The sequence below is a fragment of the Labrus bergylta genome, chromosome 3 (assembly GCF_963930695.1).
Source record: "Labrus bergylta chromosome 3, fLabBer1.1, whole genome shotgun sequence".
NCBI lineage: Eukaryota > Metazoa > Chordata > Actinopteri > Labriformes > Labridae > Labrus > Labrus bergylta.
Window position 1 is genome coordinate 21,508,381 of NC_089197.1, and position 21,100 is coordinate 21,529,480.

A 21,100-nucleotide genomic window follows, 5' to 3' on the forward strand; every position below is an offset into this window, starting at 1 on the left:
TGTCTCCTGTCGTTGGTTCAAGGTTAACTTCTCAAGCAGGCTATATTACCATTGTATTAAAGGTCCTCCTGCTCTTATCTCAAACAGCACTCAACCTAAATGTCACAAAAGCTGTTTTTAGGAAACGACACATTGTATAACAGATGGAAATCTTGAACAAACTATTCTGGCTCTAAATTTCCCACCATACATTAACTGAAGAAGAGCGGTAAGATCAGAGGGGAGGGAGGGGCAGGATACTGAAGTGCAAACAATGGTCAGCCACAGTGAATCACAAAGTCACTCATACAGTAAGACCTAGGATAAGCAGAGCAGATTAAATAAACAGACAACTCAGCGCTTTAAGAGCTGCAGAGGGGCCGAGCCTGGTTAATGGAGGGCCTGGTTAACTCTGCATTGCTCAGATCATCATGGGGTATTTGGTGGGGTCTGAATGAATGAGGACAGGGTCATATTGAATATATGAAAGAGCCCGCTGTATTGCATGAACTAAAATGAAAATTGAGATGAAATGTCAGAATTTGAATGATCTGCTGTGGTCTCCGTTGCAGCTCTGATGACCCTCCGACAACCAAACAGAAAGGAGGAACTCTTTTGATTCAGCACCCACAGAAGTGTGAGGGGAAGGAGCTGAAGATCCTTGTCCAGCCTGAGACGCAACACCGAGCCCGCTATCTGACTGAAGGCAGCCGAGGATCTGTGAAGGACCGCACACAGCAGAGCTTCCCAACCGTGAAGGTACCTTTTACACCCCGACACAACCTATGCTACATTGTTTTCTTACTGAAGATTATGTCAGTGATTAGGTTATTGCCAGATGCTTTGAAGGGTTCTAGGTGAAACGGTGAAGATTAATGTGTCAGGAAGAGGAAGGGTTTTTAATGCAGAGTCCAAAACTGTGACAAATTAAGTCAATTGTAATGTCCACCAATTTCCTTTGTACACTAAATATGTTAACATCTCCTCTATTTGATGGTCTTCATGACTTAAAAAGGTTTGACCTAAGTCAGCAGCCCCTCTTCATCATCGGCATTGAAGAACTTCTTCATTCTCTGAGGTTTCCCTCACTTCAAATGTTGTTGAAATTCAGCTACAATCTCTCTGAAACATTCAACACTTTAAACCAGTGGTTCCCAAACTTTTTCTGTGGTTTTCAAAGGCCCTACACCCACCCCGTACAATACACATAAACATATATTGATTACTGCTGCAGACCATACATTAACTCAGCACAAATCAGTGTTGTAATCAAGTCACCAAACCTGTAGTCCGAGTCCAGTCTTGAGTCCCCAGTGCTCAAGTCCGAGCAAGATGGGCTCCAGCTCTCTACTTTAGCACATTAATGTGTTTGTTTAAGTTAAATGCGTTTTAGTTAAGCTTTAACTCTCTATTATCTAATTCTCTAGATTGCACAAGTAGGAGGAATGGAAATGTGCTGATAAACAAGCTTAGACTAAATTGAGGAAGGCGCTGCAAATAGACAGGGCACATTAAGTTCAATGTGAAAGTTTGCCAAAATGCACTTTAACAGCATATTGAGGGGAATCTACTTGATAGGTATGGAAATACTCATGGTTGCACGTGATGGGACATTGCAGCACCTGACAGAACAGGATCATTTATCTAAGCTTAGAAATTACAAGTTCATTGATTTCTTGGCATGGTCTGAACTTAAGTCTTGAGCCGAATGTTCTTTCTTTCTTGAACAAAAAGGGACTGTTGCATTGCCTTCATCAACCATGTTTTTGATAATGAATATATTGCTTGTTCTGTTTTTACTCACACAGCTGGAGGGAGTGAATGAGCCGGTGGTTTTGCAGGTGTTTGTTGGAAACGATGCTGGCCGTGTGAAGCCTCATGGATTTTACCAGGCCTGCAGGGTCACTGGCAGAAACACTACGGCCTGCAAAGAGGTGGATATTGATGGCACAACTGTCATCGAGGTGTCACTTGATCCAAGCACTATGATGACACTGGCGTAAGTTCTTTTCTTGTGATCACATTTAATTAATTTGTTAAAAGTTATCTTTTTATACTTGTATATAGACCATAAAAGGCTCCCATTCATTAATATGCTAAGAGATCATTCAAACCAGTCGTTAACAAGATGATTGCATAAAGAATACCCGTGCGAGGTGTAAGGTAGATTGATCCCCTTGGGGAATGCAGTTGTGGTAATGAGACACTGAGGTATTTAGTGTTGTGTAGAGCTGCTATTTTGGCAAACACTGTAAAGTTTGTTGTTTAAACTGCAAGTTTTCCAAGTTATCACCGTCTCTCCATGCAGGGTGGACTGTGTTGGGATCTTGAAGCTACGTAACGCCGACGTCGAGGCTCGCATCGGTGTAGCCGGGTCAAAGAAGAAGAGCACACGTGCTCGGCTGGTATTTCGGGTCAACATCCCCCGTCCAGATGGTTCGGTGCTCACACTTCAGACTCCCTCATCTCCAATCCTGTGCAGTAAGTCAATGACCCGGAATTTGTCTCTGTGGAAACACTATGTTACGAGTTTGTATCTTGGTCCAACCTAAAAGAAGAAGTTTTAGATTGTAGATACTTGCAAATAAAAAGATGTTGCATAAGCTCTTGTGTAAAAGTAAAACAGACAGTTGACCTTTAACCTACTTAGTCAACAGTTTCCCATCATCAACAGAGCTATTTTCTCCTTTATAACACAAGAGGTCCTGATTGTAAGTTTAATATAGCTTGAGGTACAAAGACTGCTGTCTTTTGATGTCTGCATTTGGGGACAATGAGTAAATATTCCTTCAGATTTGAGTGTTATTTAACAATGCATACAGTATTAGGGTGTGGTTGGTTGCATGAACAGGAAAGACGCTTAGGGCATTAAGAAAGTTTTTGAGTAAGTAGATTTGGGAGAAATGCTTTGAGAGAGAGAAGGAAAGGAAAAAACAATCGAGGTGTGTGAACTTCTATTGTTTACACAGAGCCAGCAAGCAATCCAGTAAATATATTTTCCCTACAAAAAAAACGTAATCCCTAGTGGCATTGCGTGTGTGTGTGTGTGTTTGTGTTTGTGTGTAGACTAGTGAATAAGCTTTGTGAAATGTGTGAGAGGCAAAGGGGAGTGGTTTGAGCTTCAGGTTGTTAAGGGTTCTTTGTGAGGGCTCGAGAAACAGCCAGTATTTGAGTAGGATGACCACATCACATCTCTGTTTAGGGAATCTGCAACTCTTGAAAAGTTCTTAAAGCATCAAAAGTGAAACATTACTCTCAAATATTTTAGTTTTAGAATGCATAGTATCAGATTGCAGGCTGCAGTTGGTTGTTTTATCCTTTCTGTGCCACCATTAGACCCGTAGCAAGCCCTGTCATCGACTCAAATTTGATCAGTTTCTCAGCTCATTGTGTCATGTCAAGATTCACTTTTTTGATTGGTGAATACAGTTGTTTATTTTCTTCCATTTTTACAGATAATGGTTTCAATAATGAAATGCATGATGACAGTCGGAGTTGTTACTTGTTATGCAATATAGTACTCCATTAATGGTATTTAATATTAAATCATTTGCTTTTAAAAATGTATCTTCAATGAAACTTGTTGAACTTAAAAAAAAAGCCTTGCAGCATTACTGATGGCATCCAATAAAGCCATTGTCTCATGTTGACACTATGGTGGACCACCCCAAAACAATAATAATATAAATGTTGTCATATAAACGCATCTGTTGTTGCTTTTTTAATCCTTGGGAATGTATTATTTTGAATCTGTGAATATATCCATGTTGCTTGTAAATAGTGGTGAACAGTGTCTTATTACAACAGGTATCATAATGTCTGGATTAATAACTGCTTAAATTCTCTCTCCAGATTTTTACAAGTCAAAGAAACATTAGAAATGAACTCTAACAGTTTCCCTCTGCTCTGTTTCCAGCTCAGCCTGCAGGGGTGCCAGAAATCCTGAAGAAGTCCCTCCACTGTTGTTCAGTGAGGGGTGGAGAGGAGGTTTTTATCATTGGCAAAAACTTTCTGAAAGATACCAAAGTAATATTTCAGGAGAATGTTTCAGGTAAAAAAAAACAAAGTCTTTTAATTGCGATTGATTTTATATCATGCAGGTTCATGCATGTTTTATGTAAGTCAACCTGCTTCATCTTCTGTCTGTTCCAGATGAGACTTCGTGGAAAGCAGAGGCTGAAATTGACATGGAGCTTTTTCACCAGGTACACATGTGATTGTTCTCGTGTTTTTTTTGGTTGTTATACTGAAAGATTAGTGCCTGTTACTAATGAGTTGAGTAGATACAAGTTGCAATTTGAGATTTGTATGGGGATTTCGATGTCATCATGTTAAATGGCTGCTGGTTCAAAGGTTTGAGTAGTCTCACTGTTCTGACCTAATTACACTCAGACTCAGGAGCTACACTGATTGTGTCCTAACAGTCCAGGTTAAATCTTTGTCCCTGTAACAACTGATGATTCATCAGTGAATAGAAGAGCTGCTTCTGTTGAATTCTGTTGATGTCATTTGTTAAGGGAACACTTCTGAGTTATCTTGTGAAACCCTGCAGATTAGAAAGAAACGAAACGAAACGAGCACATTATTTCCTCAAAAAAAAAAGTAGTCCTCATAGGTCAATGCAGAAATGTCTCTTTAAATAACTTACCTTCATGTTTTTGTTGTATTATTTACTTTAAACCTTTTACTTAAAACCTCTGCAGTTACAAAATGTGTATTACATGTAAACATGGAGTGATGTTTGGCTGACATTTCTTTAATTATTGCTTCCCAGAATCACTTAATAGTGAAGGTTCCTCCTTACCAGAGCCAATCCATCACCTCCTCAGTGTGTGTGGGGATCTATGTGATGACAAATGCTGGGAGATCCCATGATGTTCAGCCTTTCACCTACACACCTGATACAGGTTAGTTCCACCAAATGTCAGTCAATCTACTAAATCACACAAAATTCCTCTTCAGGTGTCTTTTTTTTTTACATAAGCTGATAGGACGACTACTTCGTCAGAAATGTTGTAGATAGTTGATTATTCAGTTTTCTTCATTAACGTGCTGGCTTCCCAGCTAACTCAATCAAATTCTTAACCTGATAACACCACCCCCTGCTGTTCAGTGGATATAAAGCAAGTATTACAATTTGTAAACAACCTCTTCATGGATTCAAAACCCAGAATCCATGGTTTTCCTTATTCAGCACTTTTTTCAGTTGCAAGGTATTTTATAGCTATCCTGTGATAAAATAATTTCAGATATGTGATCATTAAAGCAATATATATAAATCATAATACATGTTACAGTCCTGTGCACCTCATTTAGCCTCTCCCCTTATAACATTATTACTTTGATCGATCGTGTACAGTTACATTTATTTCCAGCTTGTTGGGATCACAGGGATAGAAATCTGTTGATGTTTTCCTTTCAGCTAAAAATGATATTCCTGTGAAGAAAGAGGCTCCCTCCCCTGTGAAGACTTGCCCATTTGATGAACAAATTAAAGGTTTTTTTTTCTCTTTGCTTTTTGTTATTCTACGCAATAATGTTTGCATTGCCTGCATGACCACATGTATGAATGACTCAACAAAAAGGAAGGAAATAATTTTTATAAGAACAACACAGAATCATTGGTTTTTGCTCCTACAGTTCTAGATGGTGCCTTGATACCTTCATTGTTGCCGTTAGTGAAGAGGGAGGATGTAACTCCGATGGAGATCAGCAACCTCCAGTCATCAGGTGTATTTAAGGTAATCTAAAGATCTGACCTGATTAAATACCTTATTTGTTACCTTAACTGTGTGAAACTTTAAAGAAGAACTGAAAGGGATAGAAATTGTTTGTTATTTCAAATGAATGATCAGTAAAATTAGTACACATTAAAGGGGCTATATGTAACTTTTTACATATATTAATCGTTTTTATCGGCCATTAATAAGCAAACGGTTAACTGATGTGAAAAAGTAGATGTTCACTGTCTATCTTTGTTGCCTGTATAAAAAGTTTCCCCGGGTCGTATTTTCCACAAAAGCTCCAGGAAGTGACATTTTACGTCCTCCTCACTCCGCTCCGCTTACAGAGATCAACAGTACAAACTCATCACACACTCCCGATATAGCCAGAGGCCGACTTCCACACACTTCTATCCGCCCTAGGAGCTCCCAAAGGCGGACAAACTCATCACACACTCCTGCTCTCAGCCAGCGCCTGCAGAGACTGTCGTTTGTAAGATGGAGAATGAATACAGACACACAGACTCCTTCACAGACTTTCACATGACCGCTTACCTCCTCTGTAAACATTATGCCGGTAAATATCCAGTGTTTCGCGGCCGATGACGATGCTCGTTTGTGTACGTACGAGCACGTATGACGAGCACGCGAGGGAGATCGAGCAACAGGTTACTGGTGCAATTCGCCTAACAGCCACGCGGTATCACTACAAACTGCGAAAGGGCGACGTGGAAAGCCAGAACCCGCACAGGCACATCCAAACGCCGCACCTCACTGAGTAGTCTTGGCTGCCATCGCAAGTCAAAAGTGAAACAAAAGTGAAACTTGCATTGGCTTGATGCCCGGTGGTCAGTTATCCAACATTTTATCATGTGCATTTGTGAGCGCAGTAACGTTGTCAAAGTGCAACATTTGTAGCTTTATTCATCTCTAAATAAATAGTATGTGTTATTTTTGATCAGAGATGATTGAATGCGTGTCTCTAAAACATTTTAAAATAATTAAAAAGAAAAAAAAAAGGTTTTCGTTTACTGATTTTTCCTAAACGGTTATGATTTACTAACCGGTTACACATGCACACTCCTACTACACATGCAGTATTTTTGAAAGTTACATATATAGCCCCTTTAAAAAAGAAAATATGTAGCATCTTTTTATTTATTTTTTGTGTTTATCAGCAGACTAAAGATTTGTGTACAGCCCAGCAGAGCCCCGATGGTACTGCAGGCCATCTAAATAAAAGCAGACCATTCTCCAACAGCCTATCTCAACCTGCAAGTGACTCTGAAAAAAGCCAGGCTACTGTTTTTACCAACACAGAGCCCTTAAGCACAATCCAGAAACAGGACATTGCAGCAACCAGTTCTTTTTCAGTGCCTGCTGACTCCTTGCTGCAGCAGAGCTCACAGCAGTTCCTCCTAGAGAGAGAGGGTCTCAGGCAGGAGAGGCCTGGCAGCGGCTCTGGAGCTGTGGGGAGGCTGTGTGGTGAACCAGCCCCTCAGCAGCAGCAGCAGCAGATACCCCTGTTCCCCCCAGATGAAGTGGCCCAGCTGGAGGAGGCTGTGCGGCAACTTAAAGCCAAAGGGTTCTGCAATTTACCACTCCAGTCTGATGACTCCTTGGCCAAACAGCAGCAACAGCACATCCAGCACCAACAACAGATCCAAAAACAGCAAATTCAGCAGCAACAGCTTCATCAGCAGCACCAACAGCAACAGCAACAGCAGCAGGTTTTGGAGAATATACAGCAGCAGCTGTTTCAGTCACAGATTCAGATGCAGTGTGGCATGTTTCAGGATGCTTCTCAAGGCAAGAACTCAGAGCAGCAGAGCTCATCACAAGTAGTGGTGCCGAACCAGGGGACACTTTTCCAACAGGCCCAACAGCAGCAGCAGCAGCAGCAGCAGCAAGCAGCTCTCTTTCAGCAGGCGAGTGACCTGCTCTCAATTCAGAACAACTTCCTTCAGCAGACACCCACACACCCTTCACCACCCATGTTCCACAATCCAACTTCACTGGCTGAAACACAAGATCAACAGGGGGGGTTGTTTCAAAAAGCCTCCCAGGGGCAAGTCCAGGCCACTCTCTTCCAAAACACCATGACAGTCCTGCAGTCTCCAGACCAGCAGCCCTCAACTCCTGGACTTTTCCTCACACAAAGCAGCAGTGCTCAGCAACAGCAACAGCAGCAGCAGCAGCAGCAGCAGCTGGCCTTCCTCACTGCCCTACAAACTCCTGCTCCTGAGCCACAGTCAGTATATCAGGCTCAGACCCAGCTCTCCCCCATCCAGCAGAGAGGCCCTATGGAACAGCAACAGCCTTCCCAGGCTCAGCCCCACACACAGCCAGCCCAGCAGGCCTCCCTGTTTCAGAACATCTCCCAACATCCTGCAAACACTCTCAGCTCAGGCCAGCAGCAGCAACAGCAAGCTGGATTACTGTTCTGCAACAATCGTCTGTCCTCTCCAGATCAGACTTCCAGCCTCATGTTCAGCAGCCAGGGCCAGATGCCACCACTGACCAGCAGCAGTCTGGTTTCACAAGAGACCCAGAACCCTCCTCTGCTCTTTTCCCAAGCCAGCATGGTGACTGTCAACCAGCAGGATCGTTCTGAGCCAATGGCCTTAGGCAACCCCACAGATCCTCGACAGCAAGTCATGTTTCAGGAGCAGCAGCCGATGCAGCTGGGCAGCAGCTCAAATAGCCGGCAGGAGCAGCCAGTGGGCCTTTTTATGCCCCAGTCAAACATAGCCTCTCTGCAAGGGGAGCTGGCTGCTCAGGAGCTTGCACAGTCAGCTATGTTTGCCTCACAGAATGGCGTGGCAAACCTCCAGACAACAACCTCCTCCCCTGTGCAACAGCCAGGGACTCTGTTTCAGACGGCTGTCAGCGGAAACATCAATCAGCCCAGCCAGCCACCACAACCAGGACTCTTCCTTTATGGGATTCAGAATGGTAAGGACTTGAAAACACACACAGGTACACACCCTCTAGATATATAACATAGACACCCTGTTAAGACAGCATTCAGTTCAACAAATACAGACTACATAAACTACAGATCAAGAAAAACTGTGTGAAAGCCAATGAGAGCCTTTGTCAACTTCCTCTGCAAATAGGAAATGTTTTCAATAGCCAGTGTATCTAAGCACATTGAGCATTATATCGTTTATTTTCCTCATTATAGACACCTCTCTATCAAAACCTATGAAGCCTCTCTGGCAACATGATAGAGATGGACATGAACTCACTGCAATATTATTGACTTTTGTCTTCCAGTAGAGCCTTAGTATGGTAAATGGACTAAGAGTAGGTATAGTATTGTACATTTTTGGACATCTTAATACACTAGCCACTGTCAGAACAGATGATCAAGAATAAAATAAATAGGTATACGAGTTACAGCAAAATAGAAATAAAGTTCATATTACAATATTGTTTTTCATGCGTAAGCCGTGTAGTGTGTTTTAGTTATCACTTTCATCAAGCTCACCAAGTTTTAGTGTTCAATGCACTTGAAGTAAATATACTTCTATTTTTACAAACTGAGCTACAGATGAACATTTAGCTATCTATGACTTATGACTTACACATGTACACAGGATAAACCCAGATTCTTAACAAAAAAAAACAAAAGATAGCACTGTTGTAAATGTGAGGTTCTGAATGTCTTTTTCTCCCCCTTCCTCGCAGAGTGCGGCCAGCTGATGAACACTCCTGGAAACACCCTGTCAGATCAGATCATAGCTATCAGCCAGTCAGGTCAGAACCAAAGAGAGAGTGAAGCTCACATCCAGTCCCTGCTCAGCCAGTCCCTGTCTCAGTCTGGGTCTGTACAGAACAGCATGACTGCTTCACAGAACATGGAGAAGATTGACGACCTGCTGGTCAGCCTGCAGGAGTCTGGCAGCAACTTAACTCGCTCATACTAACCTTAATGCAGGTTCAAAGATATGTCTCGTATTGCTCTATCAATCCTTTCTGGTGTCATTGTTAAATGTAGACAGAATAGTCCAAATACTGTCTGTTCAGTGCAAGCAGTACAAGATTTAAAACTTGTCCTGCATTATGTGTTTATATGAGAACAAAAAAAATACAAACACAATTAATTAGAAAAAGGAGCAAAAGTGTTAAACATTGTCACGAGCCGCTTGCCTTTCGGAGGCGGTCTCTTCCCCTAAAAGCCCATCAATGATGATTCTCCAGACTGAAATAAATTATGGCTTTTATCGGACTAACAAGCAGAAAATCCAGAATCAACAGAGATTACTCCTGGGATTTGGTTTTGGATTGCTCGGCCAAGAAAAGAGAGTTTCTCTTTTTGACTTCATGACTGACTGGATCACCATTGTTGAAACATGCATTGTATGAGACAAACAGTAACATAAGGCCTTATTTATCAATCTAATATGTGAAGTTTTGTGTAAAACGGTAGATATATTGTCAGTAATGTTATGTGCATCACCTTTCAGATTGTTTGGTGTTTTATAAAGTGTTCTCCAAAGTGTTGAGTGGTGCCCATGAATGGTGTGCCCTTTACTACTTTTAGTGTATTTTTTTTTCTTGCCTTGAATGTTCAGTGTGAGGTTTAGCAGGAACAAGTGGGAAAGACTTGGAATGTTTGGTTGAAGATAGTTACTGTTGACAAGGTTTGGAATGGTACTCACCCAACAGTGCAGAAAGTGAATGAAGAAGGTTAGAGAGGTTGAATGAAGCATGAGGAAGTAGTAAGATGAATTGCAAGAATAAATACATTATTTGATATGTTGCCACAACCAAGTGTGTATCATAAATGTAGGTGCTTATGATTTATTTTATTTTTTTTTGCAGCGAGCTTGCACCTGATATTATTACAAAAAAAATACTCTCTAGATGTGACAAAAAGCCGACAAAATGACTCTGGCTTTCTTTTTTTTTTCTTTTTTTTAAATGACAAAGACAGAAACTGCTCAGTGGGTTCAAAATTTAAGAAATGTGGCTCTTTTTTCCTCTCTACAAAAGGCTTAATTAGGTTCACCATAGACCTGTTTAGCCCCCCGTGCTAATTAATCAGCATAATTGTAGTTTAGCCAACAGCTGTGCCGTGAAGATGGTCGCCTCCTGCTGTGTAACATATCTTTCAATATAACAGCACATCTCCACCACTGTGTACAGATAGCACTTTATGATGTAGGTTAGCAAACATGTTTAGGCTAACGTTTAGTCTAATCATTCTATCCAAACTGTGTCAGTTTGCTTCTTTTTAGGATATGTTCTCCTTTAAGTGCATTACAAAGAGAAACTTGTTAAGAAAGCATTGTAGTAAATATATTAACAATGGTTAGCCTTTTCTTAACATAAATCATCAGTAAATTATGATGCTGTTCTGTGTGGACACTTCACTCACTGAGGGTACAGCCCCACGAGAGGTGGTGTTTCTCCCCCCCCTCATTGTTTTCAGTGAAGAGACACCTCTGTCTGTTGTTTCTCCAAAATATCTCTATATAGTGTAACAGTGCATCTCATTGTCAGCTGTGTTGCAAACTACTCCTTCCCAAAACACAAAACATTATTTATTCCTGAAAACCAGCGTAAATGTGGATCAAGACATTCAAGTCATGTGATAATGTATCATCCCTATGAGAGTACATGCATCTACGGTAGAGAGAGTAGGATGTATCATAGTATATTGTTGTTTTTGTCATAGAGATGAGATAATTGTGTGTTTTGGTGTCATTTTGATGTCACCATTCTGCGTCAGGCACGCATGAACTGGAATAGTATTCTTAAACAAGCTCGAAACAAGCCTTTTTTTTATACTAGTTTCATGAATGGGATTGGTCTAGTGAATGTTGAGGAGAGGCAAGAGTTTGCTGTCTACATGTCACCCATTTAAATGTATTAACATGCAGGAACAGATCTCTTTTTACATGTCCTTCAAATGTAAACTGAACACGTTTTCTAGATTAAAGTCGAAAGTATTTGTCTGCAGTTGGCCAGTGGCTTCAGGACCAAAGTTTGACTCAAATCTCGCTTTGCATTACTCCTGATGACAGGCCAGTTTTATGGCTTTAAGTTTCTTTATTTCTGACTTGCAACTTTAAAAACTGTAAACTTTTATTTGTCTCCTTAAGATATATATTTCCTCTTAAGGGACAATGTCACAATATTATTTCTTCTCTACTTCTTACTTTATTTAAAAAAACAAACATGCTTGTCATGTTTCATTTCACTGTGTGTGCATGAACAAGGGGCTGGTCTCTGAAGATGACAGGATGAGCTCAGTTTTATGCTTCAGTTGTCGTATTGTTTTGTTTGTTTATTTTGTTAGAAACACATTTATAAGGTTACATTTATATACTCTTTAGTTAAATCAGAAACTGCTGTTTTTATGATGGATTTTATGTCACCTTGACTAATGTGATATGTAGAAGTACGGTGTGTCCGTTTGAGTAGTTTGAGTCGTTTTGAAAGGGACCTTACTCCTGAAGGAAACCTGACTTTGGAGAAAAGAGCTATCCGTGATTTGCTTTTTTTCTACTTGTGAAATAGAAGAACTCAGATTTTAAAAATAAATCCCACAAAGATAACACCGACTTATCTTTCTTTACCTTCTGGTGTAGCTCCCATGCCGCATGTCAAAGAGGCATAGCCTATTTATTTGGGTGTTGGTTCTTTTCAAAACTGTTCCCATAACTTTCGAGTTGTTCTAACTGTATTTAATGACAGCAATGTGATTTTGGTCCACTAACATGCCGATACATTTTGTGTGAACAAGTGGTGATGCCTTTCAAAGACATTATAATATTCCTTGGACACTCTAAATAACGTGTTAACATGAATTTATTCCTGTTCACAGTTACTCTGGTGATTCTGAAAGGTTTAGGTGTAATAATACACACCTGAATGTAAATACCATGTGCTTGTTCAAAGCTTCAAATCAGAGCTTCAAGTCCTTTATGACAAACAGCTGACAACAGGCCAAAATGGCGCCAACCAGTTTATACTGTCAAAATCAAGAAATCCTTCACAACAGGACCAAAACAGTTTCAGTATTTTTACTATGAATATAGTACTGAATGTGATTATAAAGCATGGCAGTAAATGTCTTGCTTAGATGCTGAATGTTCTTTTATTCACATACTGGGGAGGTAATTACTTTTTAGAAATTACAGTTTCCTCGTGTGTTTTTTTTACAGTGTAACTAAAAAATCTGTGATCCATTATACAGTCACTTGTACTTTGGAGGGAAAGTTGATAAAAAAAGTTCTCATATTTCCTAACAATGTCTCCGTTTCCTGCAATAGAACAATGTGTGGTTTCTTGAAACATTAACAGTTGAATGATTACCAACGAATTGAGTCTAATTAAGTTAATTTCAAGAGTGTTCAAACAGTTGATATTTTCCTAAAAGGTCACTTTATATACCAGTAGATATTGTACATGTGCCTTTAGGAGAGTTATTTGTAATACAACAGATTCCTGTTTATGCCCCACATGATGAGTAGTCCTCATTAGAAAATTTGAAGCCATAAGACTTAAGTGTACTTTAAATTCTCATCAACAGTGACCAAGTTAATGTGGTATTGGTTGGTAATGTGTTGTGTGCAATTTATGTCGTATGTCTTACATGTTTGAAGTATACATTGCATTTATGTTTTACAACGTAGATGCAGGCAAATTTTCTCTGAAACTGCTATGCAGCTAATATACTGTAAATGTAGATTTGTTAGTTTTTCAATATATATATTTTTCTAAATAGCCTCTCTAAGGTAGAAAACCAAAGTAGATGTTCTTTTTGTTATTTATGTCGATGCTTGTTGAAATATTTCCTGATGCCTTAGTTCTGCCTTTAAACGTTTTCTAAATCCAAAACTGGATCTTATCACCTGTATTAAACATGATTTTTTTGTTGTTGTTGAGAAAAGGGGGCAGTCAGTCTTCTTATTCCCTCCTCTGTGTATCCAAACTTACTGTTTACTGTCTGTCAAAGTGGTTCCTTATCTTCCTGACTTCTCTCGAGGTCTCTAAAGCTACCAGGACTTCCTTTTTTTATTCAGACCAATAAATACATTAAGCATCCTTGATTTGTTTAGTCTTGTCATTTTGAAACAATGAGAACTGCAAATTCTACAAAATACAAGTAATCTTTTATAATAAAAAAAACATGTGCTTCAAGATTGAACCATTCATCGGTAAACAGACTATTTTGCTCTTGAAAATAGCAAGAGGAAAATCTGTCCTCTTTTTAGAACAACTGTCTATTACCCTGGGGGAAAATCTTTCTATATATTTGGCTTTTGTTGGGATGTTTTTATTTTCTTGCAATTATATTTCTTTAAACTTGCTGCTATCTGTATTAAATGAAATACCTTTAACTATTACGTCTCTGAGCTTTTGTTTCATGTTTTATTGTGTAGGCTTTTCTACTGCATAGAAATGTTTTATTTTATTTATTTGTATTTATTTATTTACTACACACATAAGAATACATCCAAATAGAATTTAAAAAATATAAAAGGTGTGTCAGGAGAGGTCAAGAAGCCAACAGGCTTATACAAGGAACTCTCTCACCTCTTAGAGACAAAGAAAACACATTTTTTTGCACATTGGAAAAAATTACTCATCGAATATATATCAAGGAACAACTAACTCAGAAAACAAACTGCTGAATTTGAATATGTCTGGAACCCAATAATCAACAACCTCAACTCATAACTACCCCCACAACATCCCACGCATCAACTCTTTCTGCCTGTGCACCAATCACACCCAACACAAACACACACACACACACACACACACACACACACACACATAATATGGATTTAGTGCCAATGAGAAGGATCTCGGTTTTATCACTGTTTAATTTAAGGAAGTTTGAGGTGAACCAGGATTTTATTTCAGATAAACAGGAGGTGAGGGAGGAAGGTGGAAGTGTGGAGTTCGGTTTACTGGAGAGGTAGAGCTGGGTGTCATTCGAGAAGCAGTGGAAAAGTATATTGAATTTATGGAATTTATGGAACATAACCCAAATAAATAGGTTTACCTATTACAGCCTACTTATGTACTGCTTCTGCAATTTACCAGCACCTCTTGCTCTTCTTCGCTCGTCTGTCCCTGCACTACCGCGGGATGCTCTGTCTCAACCTCCTCCTCTTGGCCGTCCTCCGCAGTCTTGCGTGGCTCAATAGGCCTACTAAATAGCTCAGTAAGCTTTTTACATTTTGATGCTTCTGCCTCTAATGATTTGGCCCTCTTCTCTTTCGATTTCTCCCAGCCACCTTTCTCCTTACGCTTTCTACCTGACATTTTCTTTCCCTCTTCTTTGTGGTTTTTTTTTTTGTTTGTTTCAAGTTTGGTGTCTTTAATACGTAATAAATTATCGTATCGGCACCCTCTGTTGTTTTGACCTTAACATCGCTGATCATTTTTTCTTCTTCTAATGAACCACATAGTCCACATAAAGGGACGGCCGTTCTGGACTTTGACAGAACGTCCAGTTGGTCAGTCTGCCCCTGGGGAGGAGGTAGGTGATGAAGAGAAGGACAGAGCTCTGACCTGTAGTCACTGGGGAGGGGTCAGATTTGAAGGATTTGAGCTGCATGAACTGAGTGCGGCCTGAAAGATAAGAGTGGAACCAGGCAAGGGGGTGTGAGTGATGCCAATGGAGGAGAGTCTACTGAGGAGTATGGGGTGTGAGATGGTGTCAAAGGCCGCACTCAGGTCAAGAAGGATGAGGATGGGCAATAAGCCAGAGTCAGAAGCAATGAGGAGATTATTAGTGATTTTTAATAGAGCAGTTTCTGTACTGTGACGGGGGCGGAAACTGGACTGAAAGGGCTATTTTGAGTTAAGTGAGACTGTAACTGGGTGGCAACTATTTTTTCCAGAATTTTGGAGATGAAAGGTAAGTTAGGAATGGAGGTTATTTAAGTTGTTTGGATCTGAACCAGGTTTTTTGGATGTCCTTCATATTCCAAAATGAGATGAGACGTGGAGACTTGATTGCAGAAAGGCAGAGTGCAGCATTGAATGAAAGGAGGAAAAGGTCAGTTACATGGAGTTCATCAGCTGTGCAGTTGGAGGGGTGAGACCAGAACAACAGATTAAGTCCAGAGTATGACCTTTTGTGAGTGTCGGAAAGTCTATGTATTGATGGAATCCAAAACTCTCCAGACATGATGAAAAGTCTCTGGTAAGAGGCAGATTGCTATTGTCCATGTGAATATGAAAGTCCCCCAACAATATGACATTTGGTGAGAAAGTAGATGGATGGGTGAGTAGAGTGGCAAAGTCATTTAAGAAGTCACTGTGTGGCTTAGAGGGGCGGTTCATTCTTTTTCGTCTCGCCGTCCTGCCGGGGAAGCGGAGGACAGCGGGAGGGTTAAAAAGGCAGGTTTGCTATGTTGAGCGCAGAGACTTACAATAAAGCGGCGCTGTTTGTACCGAGCCTTAAATGAGAACAGGTCGGAAATATACTTGGGCGCAGGTATCGTGTTTGTGTGGGAAACACTGGAGACTAAATGTTTCCAAACAGGTTGTTGGTATAAAGTTGTCATTTTTATTGTTCTGCTCTTTTGTGTGTGCAAGTTCTAGCGCTAGCCCTTAGTAGGCCTACAGTGTGGCTGACAGCAGTCAATAATAAATAATATTCTTTTTATGAATTAATTTGCCTCTTGCATGAAATGTGTGTTGAAATAGGCCTGCAGTGTATTTTAACGTCTACCATAATGATGGTACTTGGAGAGCCAATTTTTTTCGGAGGTGGTACGCAGTCTAAAAAGTTTGAGAACCAATACCTTACATGATCTGTGTCACTTTACGATCATCGTTAATTTTCATGAACGGTCGGATGCGCGACTCGCTTTAAATGTTGCGGCCGCAAGGAATTGTGGGGCGGCATATCTCATCTCCTTTCGCAAAGGATGGTCCAGTGTATCCTATGCTAAAGGAGGTTATAAAGGAAGCATTGACCCACCTTTCCTTAGCTTTTAGAGAATTCGAACGGTTCTTATCATGGCCGCCACTTAAATGCTTCCGGGTCATTTCACTCAGTTAGGAACCTTCCTCAGCAAAAATGACAATTCAAACGCACCCCAAGATTTTATGCTGCATTCATGTGGTTGAGTTGTAAAATGCACATGAACTCCTGCTCAAGTCGGAACAACAACTCGGAAAAGAATTAGGTGCCCGAATTGAATAATATTTCAGTCAGAATCGTCATCAAATGGGGGGCAAAATATTTCTTGTTAATATTAACATACTTTTTATTAATTCAAGTATTTGTATATAAACTTTTTGCTCAAATATCACAATATTGAGTTCATGTCTAGTATTCATCTTGTTGATCTAAAGTTGACCTCTTTTATAGGCCTAGTTCTTATAATTAGGGCCCGAAGCACTGACAAGTGCGTAGGACCCTCTTGGAACAATAGCGATTCTAGTCCATCCATCCATCTAGTGTTCAATCATTTTAAAATTTCTAATGCATGATACGGGACCCGCCCTGAACACGTCCATGATTGACATTTTTTAAATAGTCAGAGCGCCACCTGTTGACAACAGGAACTTCCTGCTTCTCAATTAGCATTAGCCATTGCTACACGGTAGCTAATTTTCCCCTCAAAATTGGTGTGGACCATGCTAACACCTTGGCCATACAACACTTTCAAACTCAAATGCCTACGTCCAACGCTGTCACCATACGGACACATCGCTCGCCATCAAACAGGAAGTAGTTTTTTCACGGGCTTAACATAGTCGTACTGTCCCGAAATTCATACATATAATCCTGGTAGTAAAGTCAAACATCTTATACCATTTAAGTGAGTGGGCGTGGCTTAATGGCTTAATGGCTCAAACTGACACTGATTTTGTGATGATCAGATGAACGCTCTCGGGCAAGTTCATTCAAATAGGTAGTCTATGAAATGCTAAATAGAGCCATTTTTTTCTATTAAAAAAATTATGGCGGACTTCCTGTTGGGTTTTGAAAATACTGTAGGTGCAAGAGGCTTTTATGTAGGTCCTGACATGTTAAATATACAGAATCATTTTGTTTGTGCATGTAGGTGACAAACACTCTATGGGGAGGCCTTTTTGAAAATTTCAAGGGGGCGCCACTGAGCCATTAAGCCACCCCCACTCACTTCACCCACATAAAAAGTTGTACTTTCCCACTGGGATGATTTGTATGATGTTTCGTGTGTATATGACCATGTCATGTTAAGGCCCTCAAATAACTACTTCCTGTTTGATGGTGAACAACGCGTATGATGGCTACACCGTTTGACGTAGGTCTCTAAGCTCAGAATGGTAGTATCTCTAAGGTCTTAGGATGGTCCACACCAACTTGGATGGAGATATGAGCAACTGTGTAGGAATGGCTTGTGCTAATTCAGAAGCAAATACTTCCTGTTGTCAACAGCTGGCGCTGTGACTAATCAAAAAAATTTAATCATGAATATGTTCAGGCTTGGCCTGGTATCTTGACAAATCTGGTGATGATAGAACACTGCATGCCCGAATTATAACAATTTATTTTTTCAAAATAATTTCATCACGGCGAACGATGGGCCCGTGGCAACATCATTTAATGCAGGCCTTTGAGCTTGGAAACATAGTATGTCCAAGGTCTTAGGATGTTCCACACCCATTTTGAGGGAGATATGAGCAACCGTGTAGGAATGGCTAGTGCTAATTCAGAATAGAATAGAATAAAATAGAATTACTTCATTGATCCCAAACTGGGAAATTGTGGCGTTACAGCAGCAGGTTATCCAACACACAATATGAGTAAAAAACACAATGTTAGCAAATCTAAACACAATATAATATTAAATACAAAGTAAATAAGTACTAAAAATATCAAAACTAAGAATGTGAATATATACAACCAGGATTTAACTAAGCATTACTAGTCTTAAATAGGAAGATTAAATATGGAAGATTGAATGTAAATGTGCAAAAACAGTCATAAATGGTTGTAAATTAAATATGAAAGATTGAATGTAAATGTGCAAAAACAGAGTTGTAAATGGACAGTATTGACATAAGTTAAAGTGCATGAGTGTAGACATCTTATCAGCAGAAACTATACAATATAATGGTGAGTAGACAGACAAATGAAGTGAACATGAGTGCAGGGATAATCTGTAAATGTAACATGTGCAGAACAGATTACAGTATGGAGAGACAGATATTATCATGATGACAGTTCTCTGCTCACATGAGGTGAGCTGTTGTACAGAGTTATGGACTTCGGTAAGAAATTTCTTGTATCTGTCCTTGTGACAGCGGAGTTGTATCAGTCTGTTGGAGAAGCTGCTCTGCTGTTTGTCCAGTAGGGTGTGCTGAGGGTGATCAGGATTATTCATAATGGATAACAGTTTGTTAAGAATCCTCCTCTCTGTCACCACTACAAAAGAGTCCAGCTTGCAGCCTATCACAGAGCAGGCCTTCTTGATGAGTTTGTCCAGTCTCTTAGTGTCACCAGCTCCAATGCTGCTCCCCCAGCAGAGAACAGTGCACTGGCCACAACAGACTGATAGAAGAAAGTAGAGTCAGCTCATCCCCTTCTTGTACACAGCCTGAGTGTTGGCCTTCCAGTTCAGTTTGTTGTCTATGTTGACACCCAGGTTGACACACATCCTCTCCCAGGATGCACAGCGGTGGTGGCTCTGTCCTCTTCCTTCTGAAGTCGTTCACCATCTCCCTGGTCTTATCCAAGTTCAGAATCAGGTGATTTCTTCTAGTGTCTTCTAGTAGTGTCTTCCCGTTGTCAACAGGTGGTGCTGTGATTAATAAAAAAAATTAAAGTCTGGATGTGTTCAGGCCGGGCCCTGTATCTTGCGTGACAAATTTGGTGATGATAGAACAATGCATGTCAGAGATATAACAATTTATTCATTTAGTAGCGTGGCAAAAACGATATCAAACTTCGAGAGACGTAGCTCACTTCCTGTACATTTTAGAGTATGGCCATAATGTGTTTTTTTTCTCATCTCATCGAGCTACATATGGCTCACCAATGTTCGTGCATGTAGGTTAACCGTAGTACCCTGGGTGACTTTTGGGGGCGCTGTGGAGTCACCCGTCAACACCAACACCCATGCACTGAATCACTTTCATACATAAATTTCACGCAAGGCTGAATTTTTTATAAGCGATTCACTTGTGCAATGATAAATAAGAACTCCTTGCATTCCAATAGGGTCCTTGCTCCGAGGTCGGTGCTTGGCCCCTAATTATACTGTATTGGAATATATCTTTGCAGCCTAGTCCGTCTTATACGTTCATCACTGATGTTTTTCCGACTGCATTTTAAGATGGTTTTGGCTGTAATCATTCTAATTGAACTGACTTTGACAGGGAAGTGTATGGAGTGTGGAGTTCTTCATGCTGGACAAAGAGCCGGCTCCACCACTGTGGAGAGCAGTATCCTGCCTCCTGACAAGCTCCTTCTTCAGTATATCAAGGTAAAATAACACCACTGCTGGAACATTAACCCTTGTGCCCTCCTCAATTTTATTTATATTTTTCTGTTGTGAAGTTAAACTTCCGACTTGCTCAAAACTACCAAGTATTCAATTATTTTCAGGATTGTAACCCTTTAAATGCTAGGTTATTAGTTGGATGGTGATTAAAGTCTTGAATATGTGAAAGACTAGCAACAAAGTTGATTTGATTGCATTCTTCTTTATGTACTGTCTGGACACCTTTGTGGCCAAAATGTACACACAAAATCTGCAATAAAATTTCAATGTTTGCTTTTGTATTTTGCTGTTTTTTCTGCTTTTCTTTTCTGCTCTTTTTAAGGAGTTTTACGGAAGAGACAGAGTGAAAAAGTCCCGGTCTCAGGGTTCGGTGAGAGACCGGGTGCTTCGGGAGAAATCTTGCGCGAGAGATCTCCTTCGCCCCCGGTCTCAGGGGTCAGTGAGAGACTGGGTGCTTCGGGAGAAATCTCGCTTCTCTCTGCCATCACATTTCAGAGAGTGGCGGGATAAGACCTCGCGCTCTGTTGCACTAACAACAGATGTCTCTGCGAGCAAGGAGGTTTGACAGAGCTCGCCATTTTTAAGTTAATATGAATCACTTTTCAAAGTTGGAAAACTTTCAATTAGTTGAGGTGACATAAATGTATAATATTGAGTTAACGCAACATTTTCATAGACTTGAAGTAAAACTAACTTAAAATTTTATATTATTATGACTTTTTGTTTTACAGTGTGGGGGCAGTCTTCTTAGACCTTAAGAAAGCATTCGTTACAGTAAATCATAGCATTCTCAACTCCAAACTTCGAAAATTCATTTTCTCAGAAAAATCCAAGGCATGGTTTGCATCTTATCTCTCCAACTGTCAACAATGTGTTGAAATAAATAACAAAAAATCCTCCTTTTTAAAATCTAAAACAGGA

General features: G+C 40.2%; 1 protein-coding gene across 4 annotated transcripts in view; it reads left to right on the forward strand.

The window, feature by feature from the left end:
- nfat5b (nuclear factor of activated T cells 5b) overlaps positions 1-14,059 on the forward strand; it is a 38,924-nt gene extending 24,865 nt beyond the window's left edge. For 3 of the 4 annotated variants that reach the window (XM_065952958.1, XM_065952957.1, XM_065952959.1), the window contains 10 exons: positions 552-738; positions 1,788-1,978; positions 2,288-2,460; positions 3,896-4,030; positions 4,132-4,184; positions 4,754-4,886; positions 5,402-5,476; positions 5,620-5,720; positions 6,881-8,657; positions 9,396-14,059. In XM_065952958.1, coding sequence (XP_065809030.1) covers positions 552-738; positions 1,788-1,978; positions 2,288-2,460; positions 3,896-4,030; positions 4,132-4,184; positions 4,754-4,886; positions 5,402-5,476; positions 5,620-5,720; positions 6,881-8,657; positions 9,396-9,634 — 3,064 coding nt within the window. In that variant the 3' untranslated portion in view covers positions 9,635-14,059. The remainder of the gene's footprint in view (positions 1-551; positions 739-1,787; positions 1,979-2,287; positions 2,461-3,895; positions 4,031-4,131; positions 4,185-4,753; positions 4,887-5,401; positions 5,477-5,619; positions 5,721-6,880; positions 8,658-9,395) is intronic. The other variant, XM_020625844.3, reaches the window with a different exon arrangement.
- Positions 14,060-21,100: the final 7,041 nt, after the last annotated feature.